A 21,794-nucleotide genomic window follows, 5' to 3' on the forward strand; every position below is an offset into this window, starting at 1 on the left:
TGCTCGAGTGTGAATACAGCCGCTCACAGACGGAGCCGCTGAGGGGAGTTAACGGGGAAGCTGGTAAATAAAGCAGCAGCTGTTCGGCTGAGGCCGTTACACGCTTGTTTCAAAACATTCAGTTTGGGGCGTTTCTCCCGTAGGAGGAACTGGTGGCTCTGCTTGGCGCAAGGTGTGATGCAGGTAGCTACAGGAGGTGGGATTTTTAAAGGAGCTCAGGGCTGGATTATTTTCAAGCCCTCAGCACCCAGTGTGCTGGGCTCCTCTGTCCGCTTAATTTTCTGCCTAAATCGGAGCTGGACTCTTCTAAAAATATGGCCCTAGGCCAGCTTAATCCTCAGTCCCAAGGCAGCTCCACGGAAGCATGGCTGCCCTGCTCCTCTGTGATTGCAATCCTGGACTCCCCACCCAGCTCTGCTGATGCACCTCGCTCCTGACTTGCAGCTCCCCTGCTCTTCCATACCTGGGCTCCTTCTGCTGGCCCTGCAGCACTCTCACCCCCTCCTGTTTAAAAGCTGTGCTCTATACCGCCAGCATATTTAGATCTGGTCCACGCCTAAAATTTAGGCCAAACCCGACCCCTTGTGTAGACGCAGGCAGGCCAACGGAAGGATTCTTCCATCAAGGCAGCTATCGCCTCTCAGGGAAGTGCATTAACGGCATGGACGGAAAAAATTCCTTCCGCGATTGTGGGAAGCACTACAGAGCTGGGCTTCTACAGCAGCTGTAGTGTAGACGTACCCTGAGTGGAAGGGAAGCCCCTTGCGAGCAGCGACTGGACCCCCTTAATGCAGTGAGGCCCTTTCCTTCTTCCTCCTGCAGGCAGCAGTCAGGCAGGTGGCAGAACATGTCCCACCCAGACCTGCTTCTCTTATTCACACCCCAACCCCTTTCAGGTCCATGTTGAGCTTTTTTGGTGAAGCTTAGGAACTGATCTCTTGAATACTCCGGCACATTCACAGTCTGCCCCTCGCCAGCCCCGGGCTGGGGGCGCTTCGTTGCTTACAGTTTGGTTGTAGGATTTCAAAACCCCCCTTCCCTCTCCAAAGTCCAGTCATCCTCCTTCAGAGCTTTCACCGTGGGGGAGAAAGCCGCACCTGGCCCTGAGCTGAAGGATCCGGTGTCCATCTTTGATCGGTCCCGGTGGGCTGGCGAAAGGGGCCAAGCCACCCCTGAATGTGCGCACCTGCCTGAACGGGATTCTCAGCAGGGAGGTCCTCAGAGCAAGAGTTCCCCTTTGCCGGAGCAGCCAAACCGAGCCACCTGTGTCCTGCCCCTCGGAGCTCTCCAGTGCTTGCAAAATCCTTCGATGGGGCAATGGAGAGATTTGGATTGCAGGCACCGTTGCTGTGTTAACAACCCCGCCCCCCCTGCATTTCACAGTGAATCAGGCTCTGGAGAACAAACAGGGCTGGCTGGTTTGTCTTTTCCCATGTCTGGGTGTGAGGTACGAGAGGGGATGTTTGTGCCTCCCCCTGAGGGCTGTCTGACTTCCCCTCCCCGGCTTGCTGTACCTGTTCTTCATCATGGGGCTACTTCTGGTCCCCTGGCTTGTCTGCTGGGGGGACCCTCTGGTTAAATACACTTGGCTAAGTAACAAGTTCTTCCTCCTGCTGTCCACCCCCTTTCTGTCCTTTCCATGCTGCCTGGGGAGCCCTTGCTCTTTGCCCAGCCTTCCCCATGCTAGGAAATGCTGCAGTGTTTGCGGCTTCCTTGCAGCCTGGCCAAGTGCTTGCTCCTTCCTGCCGCCCTGCCAAGGCCGCTCCGTTCCCTGTCGGGGAGGGCTGGCCCAGGCTTCGGGATCGGTTTCCCAAAGAAGAAGCCCTCCTGCTCCGAGTCTGAGTCCGAGGAGGAAGAGCAGGTCGGGCACCAGGAATCTTCTTCCTCCATGACATCCGGTGGGCGGGCACCCTTGAGCGATGGGCCCGGGCTCTGTCGTGCTGCCGGACTGGGGTCAGTGGATGAACTGATTCTAAAGCGCGGAGCTCCCCGGCCTGGGGGAAGCCTTGCGAGCGTGCTCCCTGGGAGCTGGTCGCCCAAGGCCCCAGGTCCATTCAGACCCAGTTCATCGGGCAGGGTGGTGGAGGATCGTTCCTGCCCCAGGGGAGCGGCAGCTGCTTGTGCCAGCGCACTGGGGTAGGGAGTTCCCTTACTGCTCTCCTGGAACGCTGTCCCGTGGCCATCCTGGCTTCTGCATGTGGGGCGCGTGGAGGCTTGATCTGGAGAGTTCTCCATCTCTGAACGAGGGGAGAAGGAGAAAGAAAAGGATCCAAATGTGCCCCTCACCACCATGCCCCCCATCCCCGCTTGATGACAACTGCCGCTCAATGCTGGAGCCCAAGCGGAGTTCTGCCTTGACATGTACATGGAAGCCGATGGGGCTGCGTAAATCAGGGCAGGATTGTCCCCACCCTACGTCTTACGCTGTGGTATCAGCTGCTGGCCACCGCTGGAGATGTTCCCGAGGCCCGACCGGCTGATCTGCCCTGGTAGAGCCTATGGGCCTGATTCTGATCCTGCAGACCATGCAGCCTCCCAGGGACTTCACTGGTGTGGGCAAGAGCAGAATGGTCCTACGCTCGAGCCAGCCTGGACACTACGTGCTGGCAGGAGGACATGCCCTGGCCTCTAGCTGCTAAGGGAAAATTCCCTGTCCTGGCCATTCGGGATCAACGTTCTCCTTGCCCCCGATTTCCGCCCCCCGCCCCCGCTTTCGAAAGCGGCTCGCGCGTGACTGTACCCTCCGCCTCTGCCCTCCGTTGACAGGAATCGCCACCCATTGCTGGAGCCGGAGGGGCGCTCCCTGGCCCCGGGGCGCTCCTGCCGCCCTCGCTGCTGGCCCGGGAGACGGGCGTCGAGTCGGGAGACGGAGCCGAGACGAAGGCGGAGTCGGACGAGTCCGAGGCTGTGGAGGCCCCTGTCGCCTTCTCCAAGCTGCAGGCCTCGGAGCAGTAGAGGAGGTTGTGGTGGGACGTGACCGGCTGCCCTCGCAGCGGTTTCTGGCAGAGGGTGCAGCAGAAGCAAGAGGCCCGGGCGTGCCAGTGCCGGCCTTGGTGAGTGGCCTGCTCGCTGTCGACACCTGAGGGACAGCACAACGAGCGACAGCCCACGCAGAGCCGTTACAAGGGTAGGAGGCTCTTCCTCAAGGTGGTGCCCGTCCTCTCCCAGGGAGGTCTCAGCTGGGCCACCCCATGCCCACTGCCTCCCATTCATTCTAATCCCTCCGCCCGGGAACGCTGGCTGCTCCAAGCCCCCCGCAGAACCCTTCAGCCTACTCTGTACCCCCTCCGACGCCTGGTGTGATTGGCCAGCTCAGAGCCGTGCCCGGTTTGCCTGCTACCTACCGATGAGCTCGCCGCAGGCCTGGCAGAGCTCTGCGTAGAGGCTCTCGAAGCAGCTGCAGCAGCAGGGTCTGCCGCCGTTCATGACGTACCTCTGCCCCCCAAGAGGCAGGTCGCACTCCAGGCAGCAGAAGTGCCCCGGGTGCCAGCGCCTGCCCTCAGCCTCCGTGCACTCGTCTGTGAAGATCAGCTGGCGAGAGAAGGCACAAGGGAGACCTCAGCCGGACACCAAAGGTGGAGACGGAGCCCCCAAGCTGGTAGCATTTGGATCTGGGTTGGAACCCCTCCTCCTGCAAATTTTGTGGGATTTGAGCTTATTTCTGATGCTAAGATGGGGATCATCAAACTTCATGCTTCAGGGCATAAATGGGTGGTTGCCGGGGTCAGGAAGGAACCCCCCGCTGCCTCTGTACACCCCATGGACAGCATTGTACAACTGGGCATCTTCAGCTTCCTCTGAGCATCATTGGCTGGAGCCAGGACGCAGGAGTAGAGGGACCAATGGGCTGGTGCAGTATGGCAGGGATACCGGACTAAACGGAGCCGAGGCCTAGCGTGGCATAGCAATTCCGGTGACTTCCAAGTGGGACACGGCCCCCGGTGCCTGCGCAGTCACTTGTGTGCCTACCTGATCGCATGCGGCGCAGCGTGGCCGGAAGAGCTCCGCGTGGTGTCGGCCGCAGTAGATCTTCCCCTCCTGGTGGAAGTAGATCAGGTCAACCAGAGGCTGGTGGCAGGAGTGGCAGACAAAGCAGGAGGGATGCCAGCAGGACCGGTCTCCCAGCCTGGATGCAAAAACCCCCAGGTCCCCTGTGTTCAACCTCCTGCCGCACTGCAAGGCAAATGGATATCATCAGCCCCGAGAATTGTCCCGGGACCTGTGAGCTGGCCAGTGAAAGGGGCATAGCTGCAGGTGCTGATGGGCCCCAGGCTACAGCCTGGCATGTCCTGGAAACAAAGGAGGTTGGAATGGGCATGGCAACGTCTTACCTTTTCACAAAGGCGGGCAGAGGGCACAAGGCATGCAAATCCCTGCCCCAGTGACTCCTGCCTGCGACAGGCGCTGAATGCTTGCAGTCGCCTCCTGTCCTCCCCCCCAAGGCCGGGGCAGTACCTGTCCTGGAAAGGAACCAGAAGATAGCATCAGAGCAGCAGGAACACTGGGGGTTTCACCCCTGCAACCCAGTGCTCAAATGTGGAAGAAGTGCTTGGATGCTGTGGTGATGGGCATCGCATTGGAGCATAGGCACAAGTGCCAGGAGTTTGGATGGAGTTGGGAGCCCAGGTAGCCGAGCAAAAAATAATAATTTTAAAAAACCTAAAAGGCCGGCTGGCCAATCAGGAGTGGAGGAACTAAGCCGAATGGAGCAGCAGTTGGGGGCCAGCATGAGGCCCTGCTCCCCTGCCCCTCGAACCAGCACTGGTTGGAGTGGTCACAGCTTTGGCCGCCATGGGCACGTGTCTACATTGCAGAGCCAGTGCAGAATTTGGCATCACTGGCTTCTACTCAAGAGAATCACAGAATATCAGGGTTGGAAGGGACCTCAGGAGGTCATCTAGTCCAACGTCCAGCTCAAAGCAGGACCAATCCCCAATTTTTGCCCCAGATCCCTAAATGGCCCCCTCAAGGATTGAACTCACAACCCTGGGTTTAGCAGGCCAATGCTCAAACCACTGAGCTATCCCTGCCCCAGGGGGAGCCAGGACTGTGAATAGCAGGGGCAGCAGCAGGCCAGGGATAAAAGGCATTGGCAGAGCAGAACATGGGGGATCCCAGAACTGGAGTACTGGGGGGGGAGAGAGGCTGCAAAGCAGGATTGAGAAGCATCAAAGCTGTCTTTGGAGTGGGAGGACTGGTTCCTCCAGGACAGGATTGAGGTGCACAGGATGATATGGGAGAGGGAGCTAAGGCTGGAGTAGCAGAGGGTGGCAAAGCCTGTGCTTTGCCCAGTGGGGTGGGGAAGAGCGAGCTTGGCTCATGCTGTGGAGTGATGGATGCATGAACCATAGCCAGCATACAGAATCCCCATGGGAAAGGCACTGCCCATCTTACATTGCAGTCCTGCGGGGGCAGCTGCCGAAGGAGGGATTTGATGCGGAGCTGGCTCCTGATGGCAGCAGGCACCGTGTCCGCTGAGGGAGAGTCGAAGCACGAAGATACCTGGGGAATTCACACAGGAGAGACGTGAAAAGATTTCCAGGGTGTTAATAATGACAAATCAAGGATTAATAATTGGTCAATAATCGATCACCAATAATTGATGCAAATGTTAACGGTGATGATCCGTTTAGTGAGAGGAGCTCTCTCGAGTCCGGATTAGCGCAATAACAACAAGCCTCGAATAGATCAGCTTTGAGTGGATACATTGATTTAACAGTTAGTAAAGACAGCACAAACCCAGAGAGGCAGACGGTCACTGACAACCTGTGTCCACTCTGCAGATGGTCTTACTTCCCCTGTGATTTCTTAGGCTAATTATACCCTTACCTCTTATTGTTTATCATTCCAATCCATATCTATTTCCCTCTTTTGGTATATACATCTCCTTAGGTTCTTTTCTAAGTTCCCTGTCCCCTTGTACCTTTCCAGCTGCCTCAGCAAGATCTGATTAGAGATTGTTTGTTCTTTTTTTGGTAGTAACGTCGTGTTATACCACCTGAAGACATTTTGTGGTTACTGTCACTACACTATCGGCTGCAGCCGTTTTCTAAAACAATGGTTCTTAACCCGGGGTAGGCACAGGTCTTCCAGGGGGGACATCAATTCATCTAGATATTTGCCTAGTTTTACAACAGGCTACATAAAAAAGCACTAGCAAAATCAATACAAACTAAAAGTTCAGACAGTGATTTGTTTATGCTGCTCTATTTTCTATACCCTGAAATGTCAGTCCAATATTTACATTCCCATTGATTTATGTTAGAATTATATGGTAAAAATGAGAGTCTCAGCAATGGTTCAGTACAAGTGTATTTAGACACCTTTGTATGTTTATGTCTGGTTTTGTAAGCAAGTAGTTTTTAAATGAGGTGAAACTTGGGGGTACGCAAGACAAATCAGACTCCTGAAAAGGGTACAGTAGTCTGGACAGGTTGAGAGCCACTGGTCTAAAGTTATTGCTTAGTAAAACCCCTGCTTAAAATGAGCTTAACTGCAAAGCAGCATGGGACTCTTGCTCCTAAGCAAACCCCAGGTTCATTCTTTGGCCTGTTTTAAGTGTCAACAAGGCTATTGAGTTCCATTGCTGGGTTAATCTCTCACAGGCAAAAGGAGAATGCAGATCTGGGCGTGCTGTGGACCTGAGCTAGGTCCCAAATAAAGGGAGTTGGATTGTCTCAGGATGTGCCTGGAAGTTTTGTTTCTTTCATGTTAGCAGCCTGCTTGCCGGAGAAACCTGGGCCTGAAATAAACGCGTTGGCAGGGCCGTCGGAGAGCAGTCGGCACAGTCCCCATCAGCACTATTCCCCTCCCTTGTATTTGCAGGCGCCCACTGACACAAGCCCCTAAAGAAGCCCAGCGAGACTGCACCCCACTAACACAGCACTAGCCCTGCTCTGTCCTCGGTGCTGCGGGGATCCCGGGAAGCCAATCGAGCGACCCGGTGATGGAATGGGAGGTTTAAGCGGGACCGGTTGCAGCCCTCTCCCCTCTTGGCTGCCACTGGGCATGAGCCACTGTAGGGCTTGCACGGGAGTAGAATGAGTGGGTGGGGGGCCCAGCAGTGGCAGAGCTGACTGGGGGTAAGTGACATGGTGGCTCCCAGACGCACTGACAACAGCGACCCAGTGGGGACCGGAGGTGGGCGCAACAGCGAAGAGGCATGCTTCATTGAGGGAGGCGCAGCGAAGGTGGCCTGTTTGGCACGTGCAGTAGCCCAGGCTCAGATCCTAGGGGAAAGTCTCAGCCCACCGATACCATCTCACAGGACACTGAGCGGAGGAAAAGCAGCAGGGGCTGCTGAGCCAAAGGAGGACTTCTGCATACCTCTGCTGGGGCAGCGTCTGCTGCGGGCTCCAGGTACTCTTCCAGGGCGCAGCCGGAGTCACTGTCCGAAGAGGAGGTGGGTGCGAGGCCGGCGAGTGTCCCACTGCAGGGAGGTGTGTCTCTCTGGGGCCATGTAGGGCTCGGCAGGGACATCAGCAGGAAGCAAGAACTGAAACAAAGCTAAAGTGAGATGGGACAGGGCTGTTAATGGGGCAGGCAGGACGTCCAGGCAGGCTGGTGCTGCTTGGAGGGCTTTCAGATGGGACCTGAAGTCTTGTTATGGTACCTCTGTCCAGGCCAGGTCCAGCTGGTCATACAAAACCTATATGGAACCAGAACTCTTGTGGTATCTATATGGGATAGTTACCTGTACAGTGCCTGGATTCTTTCCCCATACAGAACCTATATGGTGCTTGGTAGCATTGCAGAATTGGTCTGGTGCCTTTACCCATACAGAACACTTGAGAGCCTATGGAGAACCTGTATCATGAGTGCTTAGTGACGTATGTTTACCGCCTTACAGAACTGATATGGAGCCTACTGTATATACATATGGCATCAAAAAAAAGCAGAGGACCTTCCGTCTTTACTGCGGGGGGGGGGGGGGGGGTTTGAGCAATTCCACCCCAGAGGTAGCTGCATTTCAGTAGCAGGCAAAGCAATGCGGGGGTACACCGAACCTCCCGTGTCTTGAGCCTTCAGTGAAAGGCAAGGGAATTTTTCAGCTGAAGGAAGGATTATTCAGAGAGACCTTGGAAAGTTAGCTGGAGATAACAGGAGCTCTCTGGCTCAACTAATGACTGTGGAAAGGGTGCATGTTGCTTTGAAAAGCCGGGGGAGGAGGGTTGGATTCTGTGCTGAGCCATGGCTGGAAGGAATTAAAAGGGAGCCGTGACAGACCCTGGGAGCGGCCCCTGAGGTGGGAGGGAACCAGAATTGGATTTCTGTACCCAGCTGGAATGGACTCTGAGGTGCACATAGGCCAGGTAGGGGAGAGTTCCCCAGCTGGTGAGAGCCCTATGTTCCCATAGTTATCCCATGATTTCGCATCCTGTCACTCAGTGCAGCAGCAGGAAGCAGCTTTAATCTGTCTATTCCAGTTCGGTGGAAAATGATTATTTTTCCCTGTGAGCCCCCCACGGGCCTGTTATTAATCATCCTTCCCTCCAGCCCAAGCAGCCACCTAACCCAGCAGACACGGGGCACCTCTCCTAGCTAATGGTTACACTGTGGAAACCAGCCCCATCCCCCCTGCGTCTCTCTTTCACCGCTGGCTTCCTTCCGCGCTTCGGTTTCCAAAACAAAGCCGAGATGTCAATGTGATGGCTCGCTCGTTCAGCTCCTGCAGTTCCTTGGATGCCTTCCCAGAGGCCGACGCTCCGCGGCTGGGTTTCCTGTCCTAGCGCTGAGCAGAGAGAAACCAGAGAGCCTGGGGCTGAGGAAGAGCAGAGGTGGTGGGTTTGCAGGGCCATGACTGATCAGCAGCACTGGCCAGGGGAAGGAGCTGAGGAATTTACGAGCCATATGACACAGATTGCAGCATGTGGGGGTTGTAAGGCATTTCTTGATCTACGCTGTATCCAGCCAGTCACCCCACTGGGCGAGAGTCCAGAGCTGGACAGACAAAGTGAGCTGCTGTGAGAAATCTCACCGGCATCCCATCGTCACCCTTGCATCCCGCCCCGACACAAAGTGGCGGGACCTCCTGCCACCTGTAGAGGATGAGGAGCCCCGGTGGGCCGGCCTATATTCCACCCGGGTCCCAAGGCCCGCTGGGGATATCAGTTGGCAGCTCCTTCAGTGGCCGTGAGCACGGGCGTGTACTTGGCGCGGTTCATCCCAATCCGGACACCTGCCCCTTTTGCGGCGTGAGGGAAACCCTGGCGCACGTCTACCCGGAGTGCGCCAGGCTGCAGCCCCTATTCCGGCTCCTCACAAATATTTTGTTACGATTTTGGTTGCACTTTTCCCCTCACCTCCTCATCTACGCACTCCCTATCCGTGGCCCCCTAAGCCACGGGACCTCCTGGTCAACCTCCTCCTGGCCCTGGCTAAAGTGGCCATCTATAAAACCAGGGTGAGGAGATTGGCCGATGGAGTCTCCTGTGACTGTGAGGCCTATTTCTGATCCTCCGTCCGTTCACGTCTCCGGGCAGAGTTCCTCTGGGCGGCGTCCACTGACTCTCTTGACGGCTTTGAGAAGCAGTGGGCGCTGTCCGGGGTTCTCTGCTCGGTGTCCCTGTCTGGTTCCCTTCGTTTGACCCTTTAACCGCACTCCTGTCCCTGTTCTTTCATTAGTTGTCCCCCATAATTAATTCATTTCCAGGTCCTGTGGACCCCCCTCTTAGGCTGGGGGGGGGATCCTTTAGCACTTCCTGGATCCCCCCCCCAAAATCAGTTCATTCATGAGGCCCACGTCAGAGAGGGAGTCTAAGCTGCTGTAACATATGCCTGGTGTCAGCGCCCAGCAAAGGGTCCATCTTAACTCCCTTGACTTGGCTAATAGACGGGAGTCACACTGTAACTTTCAAAGCCAGCACACGCGGCTCCCAACTCCAGTGAACCGTGCTTGAGTTGCACGGCCTGAGATATGTACCTGTGCAGCACGCCATGATCCCAGCCCGTTCCCCACGTGCACCCCTCTGCAATGGGCAGACCCATCTATATTCCCAACGCGTACCCCTCTCCAGCATGCGCACTTCTCTGTGCTCCCAGGCCGTTTCCAACAAGCTATCCAACAACCTCTGGAACTCGTTGCCAGGGGATGTTGTGAAGGCCGGAACGATAACGGGGTTCAAAAAATAATCAGCTACGTTCATGGAGGATAGGTCCATCAATGGCTATTAGCCAAGGTGACCAGGGATGCAATCCCATGCTCTGGGCGTCCCTAGCCTCTGACTGCTAGAGGCTGGGAGTGGACGACACGGGATGGATCCCTTGATGATGGCCTGTTCTGTTCATTCCCTCTGGGCACCTGGCATTGGCCATTGTCGGACGACAGGATGCTGGGCTAGATGGGCCATTGGTATGACCCAGCATGGCTGTTCTTATCTTGTTCTCTATCCCCTTCTGCAACGTCCCTTTGGCATCTGCCCGATGACCAGTGTGTACCCATCTGCAATGCCATTTCAGCCTGCCCCTCTGCTACACTATCCCACTGCAACAAACTCCCTTCCGCAATACAGATGCTACTCCAATGTAGACCGCACTTCAATGTTTGTGTCTGCAACATACTCCCCTACCCTGTCGCCCACATCCCAGGATAACCTGCACCTTTCTCAGGCACAGAAATATCATCCACGAGTAGGATCAGCCTTACAGAAGGCATGTGAAGTAGATCTCTCCCCCGCCCCCATCCCTCTTTTGTGACGCCATTCAGAAGAGCCTGGAATTCGGAGTGCTCCAGCTGTGCCTAGGAGAGCGAGCTTTGGACGGAGAGCTCAAGGGGTGCACTGGGGCTTTTAAATCCAGCCACTGGTGCAGCTTTTCGGAATTCTTGGTTTTAATGAGGGAATGGCTCTTTTTCTGAGGCTCATCCACATGCCTCTCAGGGCCTGAGACCGCTCCTCCAAGGTAATTAGCACAGGGAGCTCAGGTTTCTCTGTTGGATGCCTGGGTCAATAATTAACTTAGCAGACTGGCCGATGACCAGGAGGAAAAAACAAAAAGGACTGATTGCCTTGTTCCCAGCACCCTGCTCCCAGGAAGGCAGCAGCAAGTGGCAGGCTCTAGAATTCCCTGCAAACTTGGAGGAGGGAAGGGAGATCTGTGGTTCCTCCAGAGAGACCACAGTTACCGCTGGGGAAAAAAGGGGGGAACAGACACAAACTTGCCTGACCAATCTCTGCATTTTGTCGACCAAATGGCACGCCTGACTGGCTGGGCTGGCATCACTATATGATGGCACTGGTGTTGCAATGCCAGCAAGGGAGAGCTTTGCACTTCAGAACTCCATCTCCGGTGCATGAGCCTCAGAGGACAGAAGCCTTTCCCTGGACTGGGATTGAGATCTGGACACTATTCCTGGCTCTGCCACTGACCTGCTACATGACCTTGGGCAAACCACTTTGGCCCAGATTTTCTGCTCAGTATTGCAACACCTAGCCCGGCCCCTCGGGGCCATATTGCCTTGTGGTCCCAGCCCACGGTGCCCAAGCTCCCCATACAATGTATGGGGAGAATAGGATAGGGGGACTCCCTCAAGCGCTCTGGGAAGCAGGATGGACTCCAAGCCCACCAGCGGTACTAGGGCCTTTTTTGGTGGTGGTTGGGTGGCCAGTGGCCGCTTTTTGGGGGTTTTTTGCATCTTGGCGGTGGCAGCCCTTGGGCAGCATTAGGCACCTAAGCAAGGCATCCTCAGAAGCCCACAACCTGAGTGGGGAGCTGCCTATGGTCGCCAGAAGTGAAATGCTGGGGAGAGGAGAGGGATTTGGAAACCTAAATGGCTAACCTGATGCCCCGGGCTGTTGGGCCAGAGATCGGTGCCTCCTTCCACTCGGGTTCCTCAACCTTGAACCCCATCCTGGAGTTATGCACCTAGGTCAGCTCAGCGGCTTAGGTAGCCCATGCCTGGACAGCTGAAGCAGTCTCTGCTGTTTCTTGCTCACACTCAGTACCTCTCTCGTTTGCCCTTCGGTTTCCCTGTGCCACCAACTCTCTTTTGCATGTGCTGTCCTACCGGTGGCCTGCCTCCAGTCCTTCCACTGTGGGGTCTGACAGGTAGCAGGTCATAGGTGTGTTCAGTGCACACCTAGAGGATCAGGTCCCCCAACAAGATAGGAATTCCCTTGCCTGGTTTGAGAATCCTGCTTCAGGGCTTCCAGGGGTCTAAACGGCTGGTTTGCTGCAGGGCAGCGTTAGGGCTTTGTGGATGCTGTCCAGCAGGGGTTATGGGGATTTGGGCACCTACGGGGTTAGGCAGTAGCTGAGCAGCAGTTTTGAAAATGTTAAGGGCACCTAAATACCTAGAGCAGGGATACTCAGACTGAGGCCTGGGAGCTGCAAGTGGCTCTTTAATGTGTCTCCTGCGGCTCTTTGCAGCCCACGATATTAAAATGTGTGATTTTAATTATTAACCAAACAGGATGCTTTGACTATGTTATTAACCAATTGTAGAATACTTGGTCATTTTGCTGTGAGAATAATATATATGTATGTGTACAGCTAGTAAAGGAAACCATGAATTCACACTCCTGTGGCTCTTTTGGGTAATGTTCATCACTAATTTGGCTCCTGAACCACCGAGGTCTTGAGTCACACTGGCCTAGAGGATCAGGGCCATCCTCTGTGCTTCCGTTTTCCTATCTGTAAAATGGTGATAATGCTTCACACATTTTGTCTGTCTTGTCTATAAGCTTTGCAGGACAGGGTCTGTGCCTTACTATGTTTCTTTACAGTGTTTAACACAATGGGACTTGATCGTGATTGGGTCCTCTAGGTGCTACTGAAACACAAATAACAATAGGTTTCAGAGTAGCAGCCGTGTTAGTCTGTATTCGCAAAAAGAAAAGGAGGACTTGTGGCACCTTAGAGACTAACCAATTTATTTGAGCATAAGCTTTCGTGAGCTACAGCTCACTTCTGAGCTGTAGCTCACGAAAGCTTATGCTCAAATAAATTGGTTAGTCTCTAAGGTGCCACAAGTACTCCTTTTCTTTTTACAAATAACAATAGGGCAGGGATGGTGCCCCTAGCCTGTGTTTGCTAGAAGTTGGGAATGGGCGATGGGATGGATCCCTTGATGATTACCTGCTCTGTTCATTCCCTCTGGGGCCCCAACACTGGCCACTGTCAGAAGACAGGATACTGGGCTAGATGGACCTTTGGTCGGACCCAGTATGGCCATTCTTATGTTTTTAATAATTCTGTAGAGTTTCAGGAACAGCCTTTCCCCTTGATTTCCAACTGTGGCCTTCCAAATAGCAAACTCCCCAGGCTCTGCACCCTGGCCACCATACCCAGTTCTCTTCCTGCTACTGTGGCTTCTCACTGGGGTGCGGGCTGCCATCATACTGAAATTCCAACTGGTGATTTCACGCCAGTTTCCAAGGGACTGGGCCTTCCATCACAGTTGTATCCTCCTGGCAGTCTCAGCAGAGAGGCCAAGGATGGACTGGAGGCTGAGGTCTTCTCTTCCTCCAGTTCAGGGGTGAAGGTAACATAAGAGGAGCTGGCATTGACACTGTACAGACGTCAGACTTCAGGGCTGGCAGGATGGGACCTTCCATCAGAGCAGTAAATGTTGCTTAGCGACAAATAACAGGGTGGTATCCCTGACTGGAGTAAGGCCGTCAGGGAGGGTTAGGCTAGAAATTAATCCAGCCCCTGGAGTCCTACCCTGTGTTTGGGTTTTATGTGACTAATCAGTTTGGCCATCTGGACAATTCCCCACAATTAGCAGGGAATAACAATAGCTAGCACCTCCCTAGGCGGAACCAGGCAGCTCCCACAGGTTCATCTCCTTTGTTTCTCTTCAGCTCCTTCCCCCTCCTCAATTTGTTGGCTCAGTCCTTCCTTCCCCATGTCCTTGTCTCTCTCCCGTCCTGTCCCCTACCCCGCTCTGAAGGCAGCCCCATTAATCACTGGCTTTGGCGCTCGCTCTTCCATGTGAAAGAGGATTTAATGACCTTGTCTGGCTCGCCCCTCTGGTGCAAGGTTGTTCTCTTTGCTGGCATGCTTATTCCTTTGCACAGAAGTGACAAATATCTGGGGGAGACTAGACTAGCCATGAACTTGAGGTGCTGGGCGGCTCATGGGATCCCTTGGGAGAGTACCTTGTTGTCTCCACACACACGCCTCGCTGGGGCTTTTCAACAGCTACGTCCCCAAATCAGAGCTGCAGTGAGGAGGTACAGCTCCACCATCGAGTTTCTCCTGCTTACACCAGGCCTGAATTTGCCCATAGGGCTTGGAACCCAAAATGGTGAGGCCGGCCTCCTAAGGTCTGTTCCTGACTCTGACCTGCTGTGTGACCCTGGGAACGTCACTTCCCCCTTTGGAGTTTGTTTCCCTAGCTGTAAAATGGGCACAATAGTAGTGACATGAACCTTTGTGAAGCACTTTGAGATCCTCAGATGAAAGGCACTACATGAATGTGAAATAGTATCTTGCTTTCCTACATTAGCTCCCCATGGGCCACGCATGCTACCTTCCATCTCTCTTATGCCAAGACCGGAACGTTAACTTTCAACTCATGCTCAGTGTAACCTACTCCTTCCTTGGGTCCAAATGCAGTTTAAGACTAAAACAATAAGGATTTACCTTCATCTTTCATCACTCTCTTTCTGTGCACACCATAATCTAAGGGCCCTTCCATTTCAGTTTTTGTTATTTAATTTTTCCGGGGAATGTATCAATGTTTATTATCACAAGAACAAAAACAGGTGAAAATCAGTGCAAAAAACTATTAATAATTTTTTCTGGGTAAATATTGGGGTTTATTTTGGTGGACGGAAAGACGGGGGGAAAAGTATTCAGTAGATTCGTGTTTTGAATTCCATTCATCAGCGTGGTTTGCTGCAGAATGAAAACAGAACTCAAAACACAACGCCACCTCTGAGTTTAAGAAAACAATAGCTCTCTAATCCCCAAATAAAACTTTTCATTTGAAAAAACAGTTTACTGTTGTACCCTTAGAACTAGTAGCCTATAAATATTTACGTTTAATAATTGGGCCACACCATTTGCAACGCATACCCTCAACTTCATCCTTTTCTCCTGTTTTTTAAAAACTTTCGAATACTTCCTTGTGTTCTGAAATGTATTCGGAGACAGATTTTCGTTTTCTTCCCATTTTAGTGCGTGGCAGCTCTTGAAACAGTTATCTGCTAACAGCTTCAAATGTGTACGTGGTGGGCGTGAGATTCGTCAGTACGTTCAGATGCACACGCACTTCAGAGCTTGCGTGCGTGCCTGTTTGTTTGCTGTGTGTATCTTCTAGACTAATGCATAACCTTACTTCAACAGGCAGCTTTGCATGTTCACACAGACTAATGCAGTGGTTCTCAAACTTTTGTACTGGTGACCCCTTTCACATAGCAAGCCTCTGAGTGCGACCCACCCTCTTATAAGTTAAAAACACATTTTTATATATTTAACACCATTATGAATGCTGGAGGAAAAGCAGGGTTTGGGGTGGAGACTGACAGTTTGCAACCCCCCCATGTAATAATCTTGCAACCCCCCCCGAGGGGTCCCGACCCCAGTTTGAGAATCCCTGGACTAACGTATTATCATAACACATATATTTCATGCCATGTACGGTATCGTCCTAATAAAAAGTTATTTTTATAATATTTGAATGATACAAAAATAGAGTGAAAATCAACAAAAGGGGAATAATACTTTTTGTAAAACCCAGAATCTTTTTGGTAAAAATTGGTTTAAACAGAAAATGAAGGGGCTTACGTACTGTCTACTGCAAACTCACTACAGCCCACATTTTCAAACATGTCCATGCATTTTGGGGTGCCCAACTTGAGGCACCTGGGGTCTGATTTGCTGAAGTACTGAGCACCCCCAATGTCAGCAGGAGTTGCAGCTACTCAGCACTCTGCGAATCAGGCTGTCGGGGTCTCAAGGTGGGCACCCAAAATCCCAGGCCACTTTTGAATATATAGATCTATGCTCCATTTTCACCACCTACTGTCACCTGCCTACTACACTAAAAGCTCTAGGGGAAATGACTGTGATTCATTATAACAAGAGGTTTGTTCGTAGCTGTGCTGAGCAATCTGCTGAGTTGAGTGCTGGTGAAAGGATCCAGGCTGGCAGCTCTGAATCCATAGCAACGTGCGAGCAGGTGTCGGCTGATGCTGGTCAGAAAAATTTGAATGAAACTTTTTTTGGAAAAAAAATAAATAAAAAAAAAATCAACATTTGCTGTTTCATCAAAATGTTCCGTGGACGTGGAACAATTTCCACTAAGTTTTGGCACATCCCTGCTTTCTCGGCAGCCTGCCTCAGGGACCCTAGCTGTGACTATGCAGGGGTGGACTGCCTTGGGGTCAGGACCTTTCGAGATCTGCATTCCACTTGGTGGTCAGGATTGGAAGAAGGACCCCGGGGCTCCAAGACAGCCCACCCGGTAGACCTGAGCCAGGGCTCCCTTCCCTTTGGTGGAATATTTCAAATTTCTTCGTTTTCATTCCGAATGAAAGCAAACGTTCAGAATATCAAAATCCCTGCAGGACTGAATGGCCTTTGCCCACCCAGCGCTGTCTCTCTCACACACACGGCTAGATTTTCCTTCCCACTTAGCTCCCCCCTTCATTTAGGTGCCCATTTTAAGCACTCAGCACCCAATGACGGCCTCTCCCGGCTGTGACAATTACAGCCAGATTTGCCCAACATGCTGGGCTCTTTTGAAAATCGAGTAGCGCCTACATAGGACCTGGGCTCTTTGCAAATACACAGCCCTGGCCCCCATCGTGGGCACTGAGCTCTATTGAATAGCTGGCCCCTGTTGTCTCACCACCTCTTGGGGAGTAGGGAGGGTGGTGTTTTGTCCACCCCTGCCCATTCAGCGCTCGGCCTGCCTGCTGGCAAGGGGGAACAATTCATGCCAGTCGCAGTGGTGTTTCCTGTCCCACTCAGAAACAGGCAGACGGGTAAGCTGGAAGTGAAAAAGTTCGGTCTCCCCCAACTAAGCAGCTGAGCCACCCAGTTCCTGTTTTATGTGAGGGGGAGTCCCCTCTTCCACATAGGATTCCTGAGGCTTGTTCTGTGGGAATTCCCTCAGCTTCCCCAAGAGCGAGGGGTTGCCTCTATTATACACCCTGAAACGATTTTCACAGGGGGAACTCCCCTCCCCAATTCCTTCCCCCTTCTCCTGCCATCACACTGCAGTAACTTCCCAGGCAGGGAGTGTAGAGATCTCCCCCACTCTAGGATATTGCCTTCTGTTCTTTGCCCCATATGCCAGCCCAGCTCCCGGAGCTTGGCGCAGCATGCCCATAGGTGCCAGAACGGGGGGTGCTCCTGCACCCCCTGGCTTGAAGCGGTTTCCATCATATGCAGGGTTCACAGTTTGGTTCAGTGGCTCTCAGCCCCCCCACTATATAAATTGTTCCAGCACCACGGAGCATGCCACCCCTAAAGGACCTGCCCGCCGGGAATCACAGCACCCCAAGAGATCACATACCTGCCGCTTCCTGGGGTCCCCTCCTTCCAGCGCCGGAGCCCAGATCTGCTTCGCCCAGACGCAAAGAGGTTTGTATTCCTGCCCTTTTCCTGTCGCGCCCCAGCTAGTGGTGACCAGAAAACAAGGGTGAAAAAATCGGGACACTTTTTTTTCCCAGGGAGGGGAGGATAGTGGCTTTATACAAGACAACGCCCCTAATATTGGGACAGCCCCATAACATTGGGATGGCTGGTCACCCCCTTCTCCACCTGCTTCAAAGGGCCGCGGGCAGAGGGGGAATGGCTGGGAAGGTTGCGCAGCAAAGCGAAAGGAAAACACCCAGGCTCCACCAGGGATTTTCTTCTTTTTTTCAAAATCTGCCTGCCCAGGAACCTGGCCCTGTGTCAGCTGGGGTCCTAATTACGGGGCTTCTTAGCTTAAACCTACAGAGGCAGCCAATGGCAGCAGGCAGGGAGGGAAACGAGCAGAGGAGGCGAGAGGAGACTGTTGTTAACCCTGCAGGGGAAAGATCTGGGCGCTGCTTTGCGGCTCACCACCTCTCTGTCCTCTGCCTCTCTCCTTCCCTCCATCTGGTGCCTGATCCCCCTGCTTCACTGGTGCGTTGCTTTTCCTCTCTGTGGTGATTATTATGCTACACAGATCGCAAACTCTTCTGAGGCCTCAGGAAAGAAGGTCAAGATAATTATCCCCTTTTTAGAGACGGGGAAACTGAGGCACGGATCAGCGACTCCTTCCTTAAAACTCGCTTCTGCCATGATGCCTAAAATAATTAAATGAACAGTGGTTAAGCAGATGGAGAGCCCTGACTATGGTTAATCACATTCATCATAATTGTCTCACTGATACCTTAAATCTGTCAGTCTTTAAGGTGCCACCAGAGTCCTTATTGTTTTTGTGGATACAGACTAACATGGCTCCCCCCTGATACTTATACCTTGGGTTCCCCTCTGTTGGCTGCATTACCTGTTGTCTCATACTTACATTGTAAGGTCTTTGGGGCACAGATTGCCTTTGTGTTGATTTCTACAGCACCTAGCAGAAGGGCTGGGCCTCTAAGAACTACGGCAACACAAATAACTCAAACGCTGCTGCTGACTGTGAAGTGACTTGCCCTGGGCCATGCAGCCAGGCAGTAGCAGAGGTGGGAAGAGCCCTCCCCAGTGTGCCCTATATGTATCATCACATCTGGTCATGCCTGTTCTACAGCATTTTATTTCCTGCGCTGTCCGCCTGTCAAAAACAACAAGAAGAAGGGACCTGTGCCAGTCCCTAGGTGTGTATCAAAGAATACTACCCCCTCTCAATTCACCCAGGGCGGCTTTCTAAAAGGAGCCTCAATCCAGGCACATTCAGCTCGACCAGAGTCCTAAAGGGAACTATTCAACCAACTTGTACCCAGTGAAAGTTAATCTACTATGTTTGGGTTTGGTGTCAGCTTTATCTTGACTACTCGCTGTTCCGGACTTTGTCCCATTGAGCTGCTGGGCCTTTCTTTACTTTTCCTGTGTAGTTTCCGCACAATCTGAAGTATTGCTGCCTCCTCTAAGTCCTCCTTGTCCATTCACTCACTGTCACTTGTGTCTATTCCCCCAGAAAGGGGAGCACTTCGGTCACACCTAAGATCCCACCTCCAAGCGCAGACATTCATAGAGTCATAGAATCATAGAATATCAGGGTTGGAAGGGACCTCAGGAGGTCGTCTAGTCCAACCCCCTGCTCAAAGCAGGACCAATCCCCAACTAAATCATCCCAGCCAGAGCTTAGTCAAGCCTAACCTTAAAAATATCTAAGGAAGGAGATTCCGCCACCTCCCTAAGTAACGCATTCCAGTGTTTCACCACCCTCCTAGTGAAAAAGCTTTTCCTAATATCCAACCTAAACCTCCCCCACTGCAACTTGAGACCATTACTCCTTGTTCTGTCATCTGCTACCACTGAGAACAGTCGAGATCCATCCTCTTTGGAACCCCCTTTTATGTCGTTGAAAGCAGCTATCAAATCCCCCCCTTACTCTTCTCTTCTGCAGACTAAACAATCCCAGTTCCCTCAGCCTCTCCTCATAAGTCATGTGTTCCAGTCCCCTAATCATTTTTGTTGCCCTCCGCTGAACGTTTTCCAATTTTTCCACATCCTTCTTGTAGTGTGGGGCCCAAAACTGGACACAGTACACCAGATGAGGCCTCACCAATGTTGAATAGAGGGGAACGATCACATCCCTCGATCTGCTGGCAATGCCCCTACGTATACATCCCAAAATGCCATTGGTCTTCTTGGCAACATTACAACACAACCGTTGCGTGGAAGATTCTGCCTCACTAGACAGAACCAGTCTGTGTTCTAAGCACTTTAAGGGACCTGTGTTACAGCCCTGAAAATATAATCGTTTAGTCAACCCCTTTCATTACGCTGTGCTGTTTGTTATTATTTGTACCCCAGTAGAGCCTGAAGTGCAGCCGGGCCCCCTGTTGTGGTAAACGCTGTACAAAACATGAAAGGCAGTTTCTGTCTATAGCATTGTTACAGCCTCATAGAGAAAACAGAAATAGTTAAGTAATTTGTCAGATGTACAGACCTCCCTACTTTCCCTCACAAGGCAGCCCCCTACCATCCCTGTAGTATGGCTTGAACCATATTTGCAGATTTATTATGCCCTATTCTGAAGACACATGTAGCGCATATGCCTTCAGACGGCCCCCTCTGCAGGGGTGAATTTCACTGCGGGATCAGAAGCATGCCAACTCCGGGCGACTTCCATCGCTGCCGTTGCCAGCAGAAGTCTCACATTAGTTCCCCTGACTGGTGTGGACAAGGATATTTTGTCTGAGCCATGTTCAAGACCTGTTTAAAACATAAACGCACATGATCTCTCAGAGGTCAGGATTAAAAGCTTCTCCGTTACACCTGTTGACTTCAGAAGAGAATTTAACTCTGAAGTTGTAGAGTAGGTTGGCTAGAACAATCATAAACTATCCCTGTCCATAAGTCAGGGAAAACATGTTAAGCCCACCTTTAATTAATTGTCACTAGCATTATTAATTATTATTATTATTTGTATCCCATGCATTCAGACTGCATGCAATGGTAATTCTACTCTGAGAGGTTGTAGGGAAATTGTGAGCAGGTACAGGGCAACGGTTGGCTGGCGTGTTTACGTCTGCTACTTTAGTTCAATCAGGGAATATTGTACTTGGCAGATAAATGGCTGGGGAGGAGACATAGTGCCCTGGGAAATCTGTTGTGTGCGTCTCTCTGGCCACGTGCAATCGTTCCACCAAAAAAATGGAAAAAGCACATGTTTGAATACTGGGCCATCCCATAGCCTCTGAAGGGTGTGGTGCAAGATACATGGGTAATGGACCATGTGTGGGCACTTTGCCACTACAGGGAACAGTCCTACCGAATCAGGATTTAATACATGACATCACCTTGCATTTCTACAGCATCTTTCATCACACAGGAGCCCCCAATACACAATCCAGAGATCACTAGACAAGCATGGACATATAGCCGCTTCTGATAGCTGTTTAATAGCAGACAGCAATCTACACTACAGGAAGTGAAGAATATTGTAAAAATATTATTAATATTATCTCATCTGTTTAGGCATTTACCATGGTGTGTGGGGATGACCGATTATTAATATGAATTATTCTTTTATGCTAATATTGCGACATTACTGGAGGCTACTGGAGTGTGTAGGTATTTGAAAGCTATAAACAAGATATATGGAGAGGAAAAACAGGGACACACCTTTTAACTGCATCTAAATTCATGGGGACAAAGGGAGGTTTTTAACTGGTAATAGTAATAGTTTGCTAGAAGAAAGGGATGATCCGTCTGAAACGTGCGTGGGTGGTGTGGGGTTAGTGTGCGTGGAGTACAGGTTGTTTTGTGTATACGGCGTGGGAGTGCACACGGGGTTTTGTCTGTGTTGGGGGAGCCTGCGTGTGAGCTGTATGTACATTGTTGTGGCATGAGCTGGGTGCAGCGTGGGGTGGGTGGGATGGGGTTTGTACATTGCATGGCCCCTTCCTCCAGCTGTTTTCTCTCTTCAGGTGCAACATTTTTTAATTCAGCTCCCCTCCTTGTCCCCCCAAATACCCCAGCTCCCCTCCTTCCATGCCCCCCAGATTCCCAGCTCCCCCTCCCTCTCTCTGCCCCCAGGGCCAACTCCCCCTCCCTTGCCCCACAGCCCCTCCCTGGCCCCCCTGAACCCCAGCTCCCCTTCCCCTGCCACCCAGAGCCGCTCCCTTGCCCCCCTGAATGCCAGCTCCCCCTCCCTCCCTCCCTCTGCCCCCCAGAGCCCCAGCTTCCCTCCCTCCTCCCTC

The 21,794-nt window shown here is 52.3% G+C and overlaps 1 protein-coding gene across 1 annotated transcript; it reads right to left on the bottom strand.

Annotated features, from left to right (window-relative positions):
* Positions 1-85: 85 nt before the first annotated feature.
* Positions 86-17,838, bottom strand: PRICKLE4 (prickle planar cell polarity protein 4). Its single transcript, XM_043533308.1, has 9 exons — positions 17,716-17,838; positions 17,468-17,570; positions 7,327-7,495; positions 5,395-5,502; positions 4,332-4,460; positions 3,970-4,173; positions 3,345-3,531; positions 2,741-3,079; positions 86-2,237 (listed from the first exon to the last, which is right to left on the bottom strand). Exons 3-9 carry the CDS (start codon positions 7,477-7,479, stop codon positions 1,684-1,686), a joined length of 1,674 nt encoding a protein of 557 aa, XP_043389243.1. The 5' UTR covers positions 7,480-7,495; positions 17,468-17,570; positions 17,716-17,838; the 3' UTR covers positions 86-1,683.
* Positions 17,839-21,794: the final 3,956 nt, after the last annotated feature.

Source organism: Chelonia mydas, chromosome 21, assembly GCF_015237465.2.
Source record: "Chelonia mydas isolate rCheMyd1 chromosome 21, rCheMyd1.pri.v2, whole genome shotgun sequence".
NCBI classification, from domain to species: domain Eukaryota; kingdom Metazoa; phylum Chordata; order Testudines; family Cheloniidae; genus Chelonia; species Chelonia mydas.

Coding starts and splice junctions, on each gene's coding strand:
- PRICKLE4 (XM_043533308.1), bottom strand. CDS start 7,479: ATGTCCCTGCCGAGCCCTACATGGCCCCAGAGAGACACACCTCCCTGC. Junction 5,503..7,326: donor CAGACGCTGCCCCAGCAGAG/GTATGCAGAAGT, acceptor TGAATTCCCCAG/GTATCTTCGTGCTTCGACTC. Junction 4,461..5,394: donor TGCCCCCGCAGGACTGCAAT/GTAAGATGGGCA, acceptor GTTCCTTTCCAG/GACAGGTACTGCCCCGGCCT.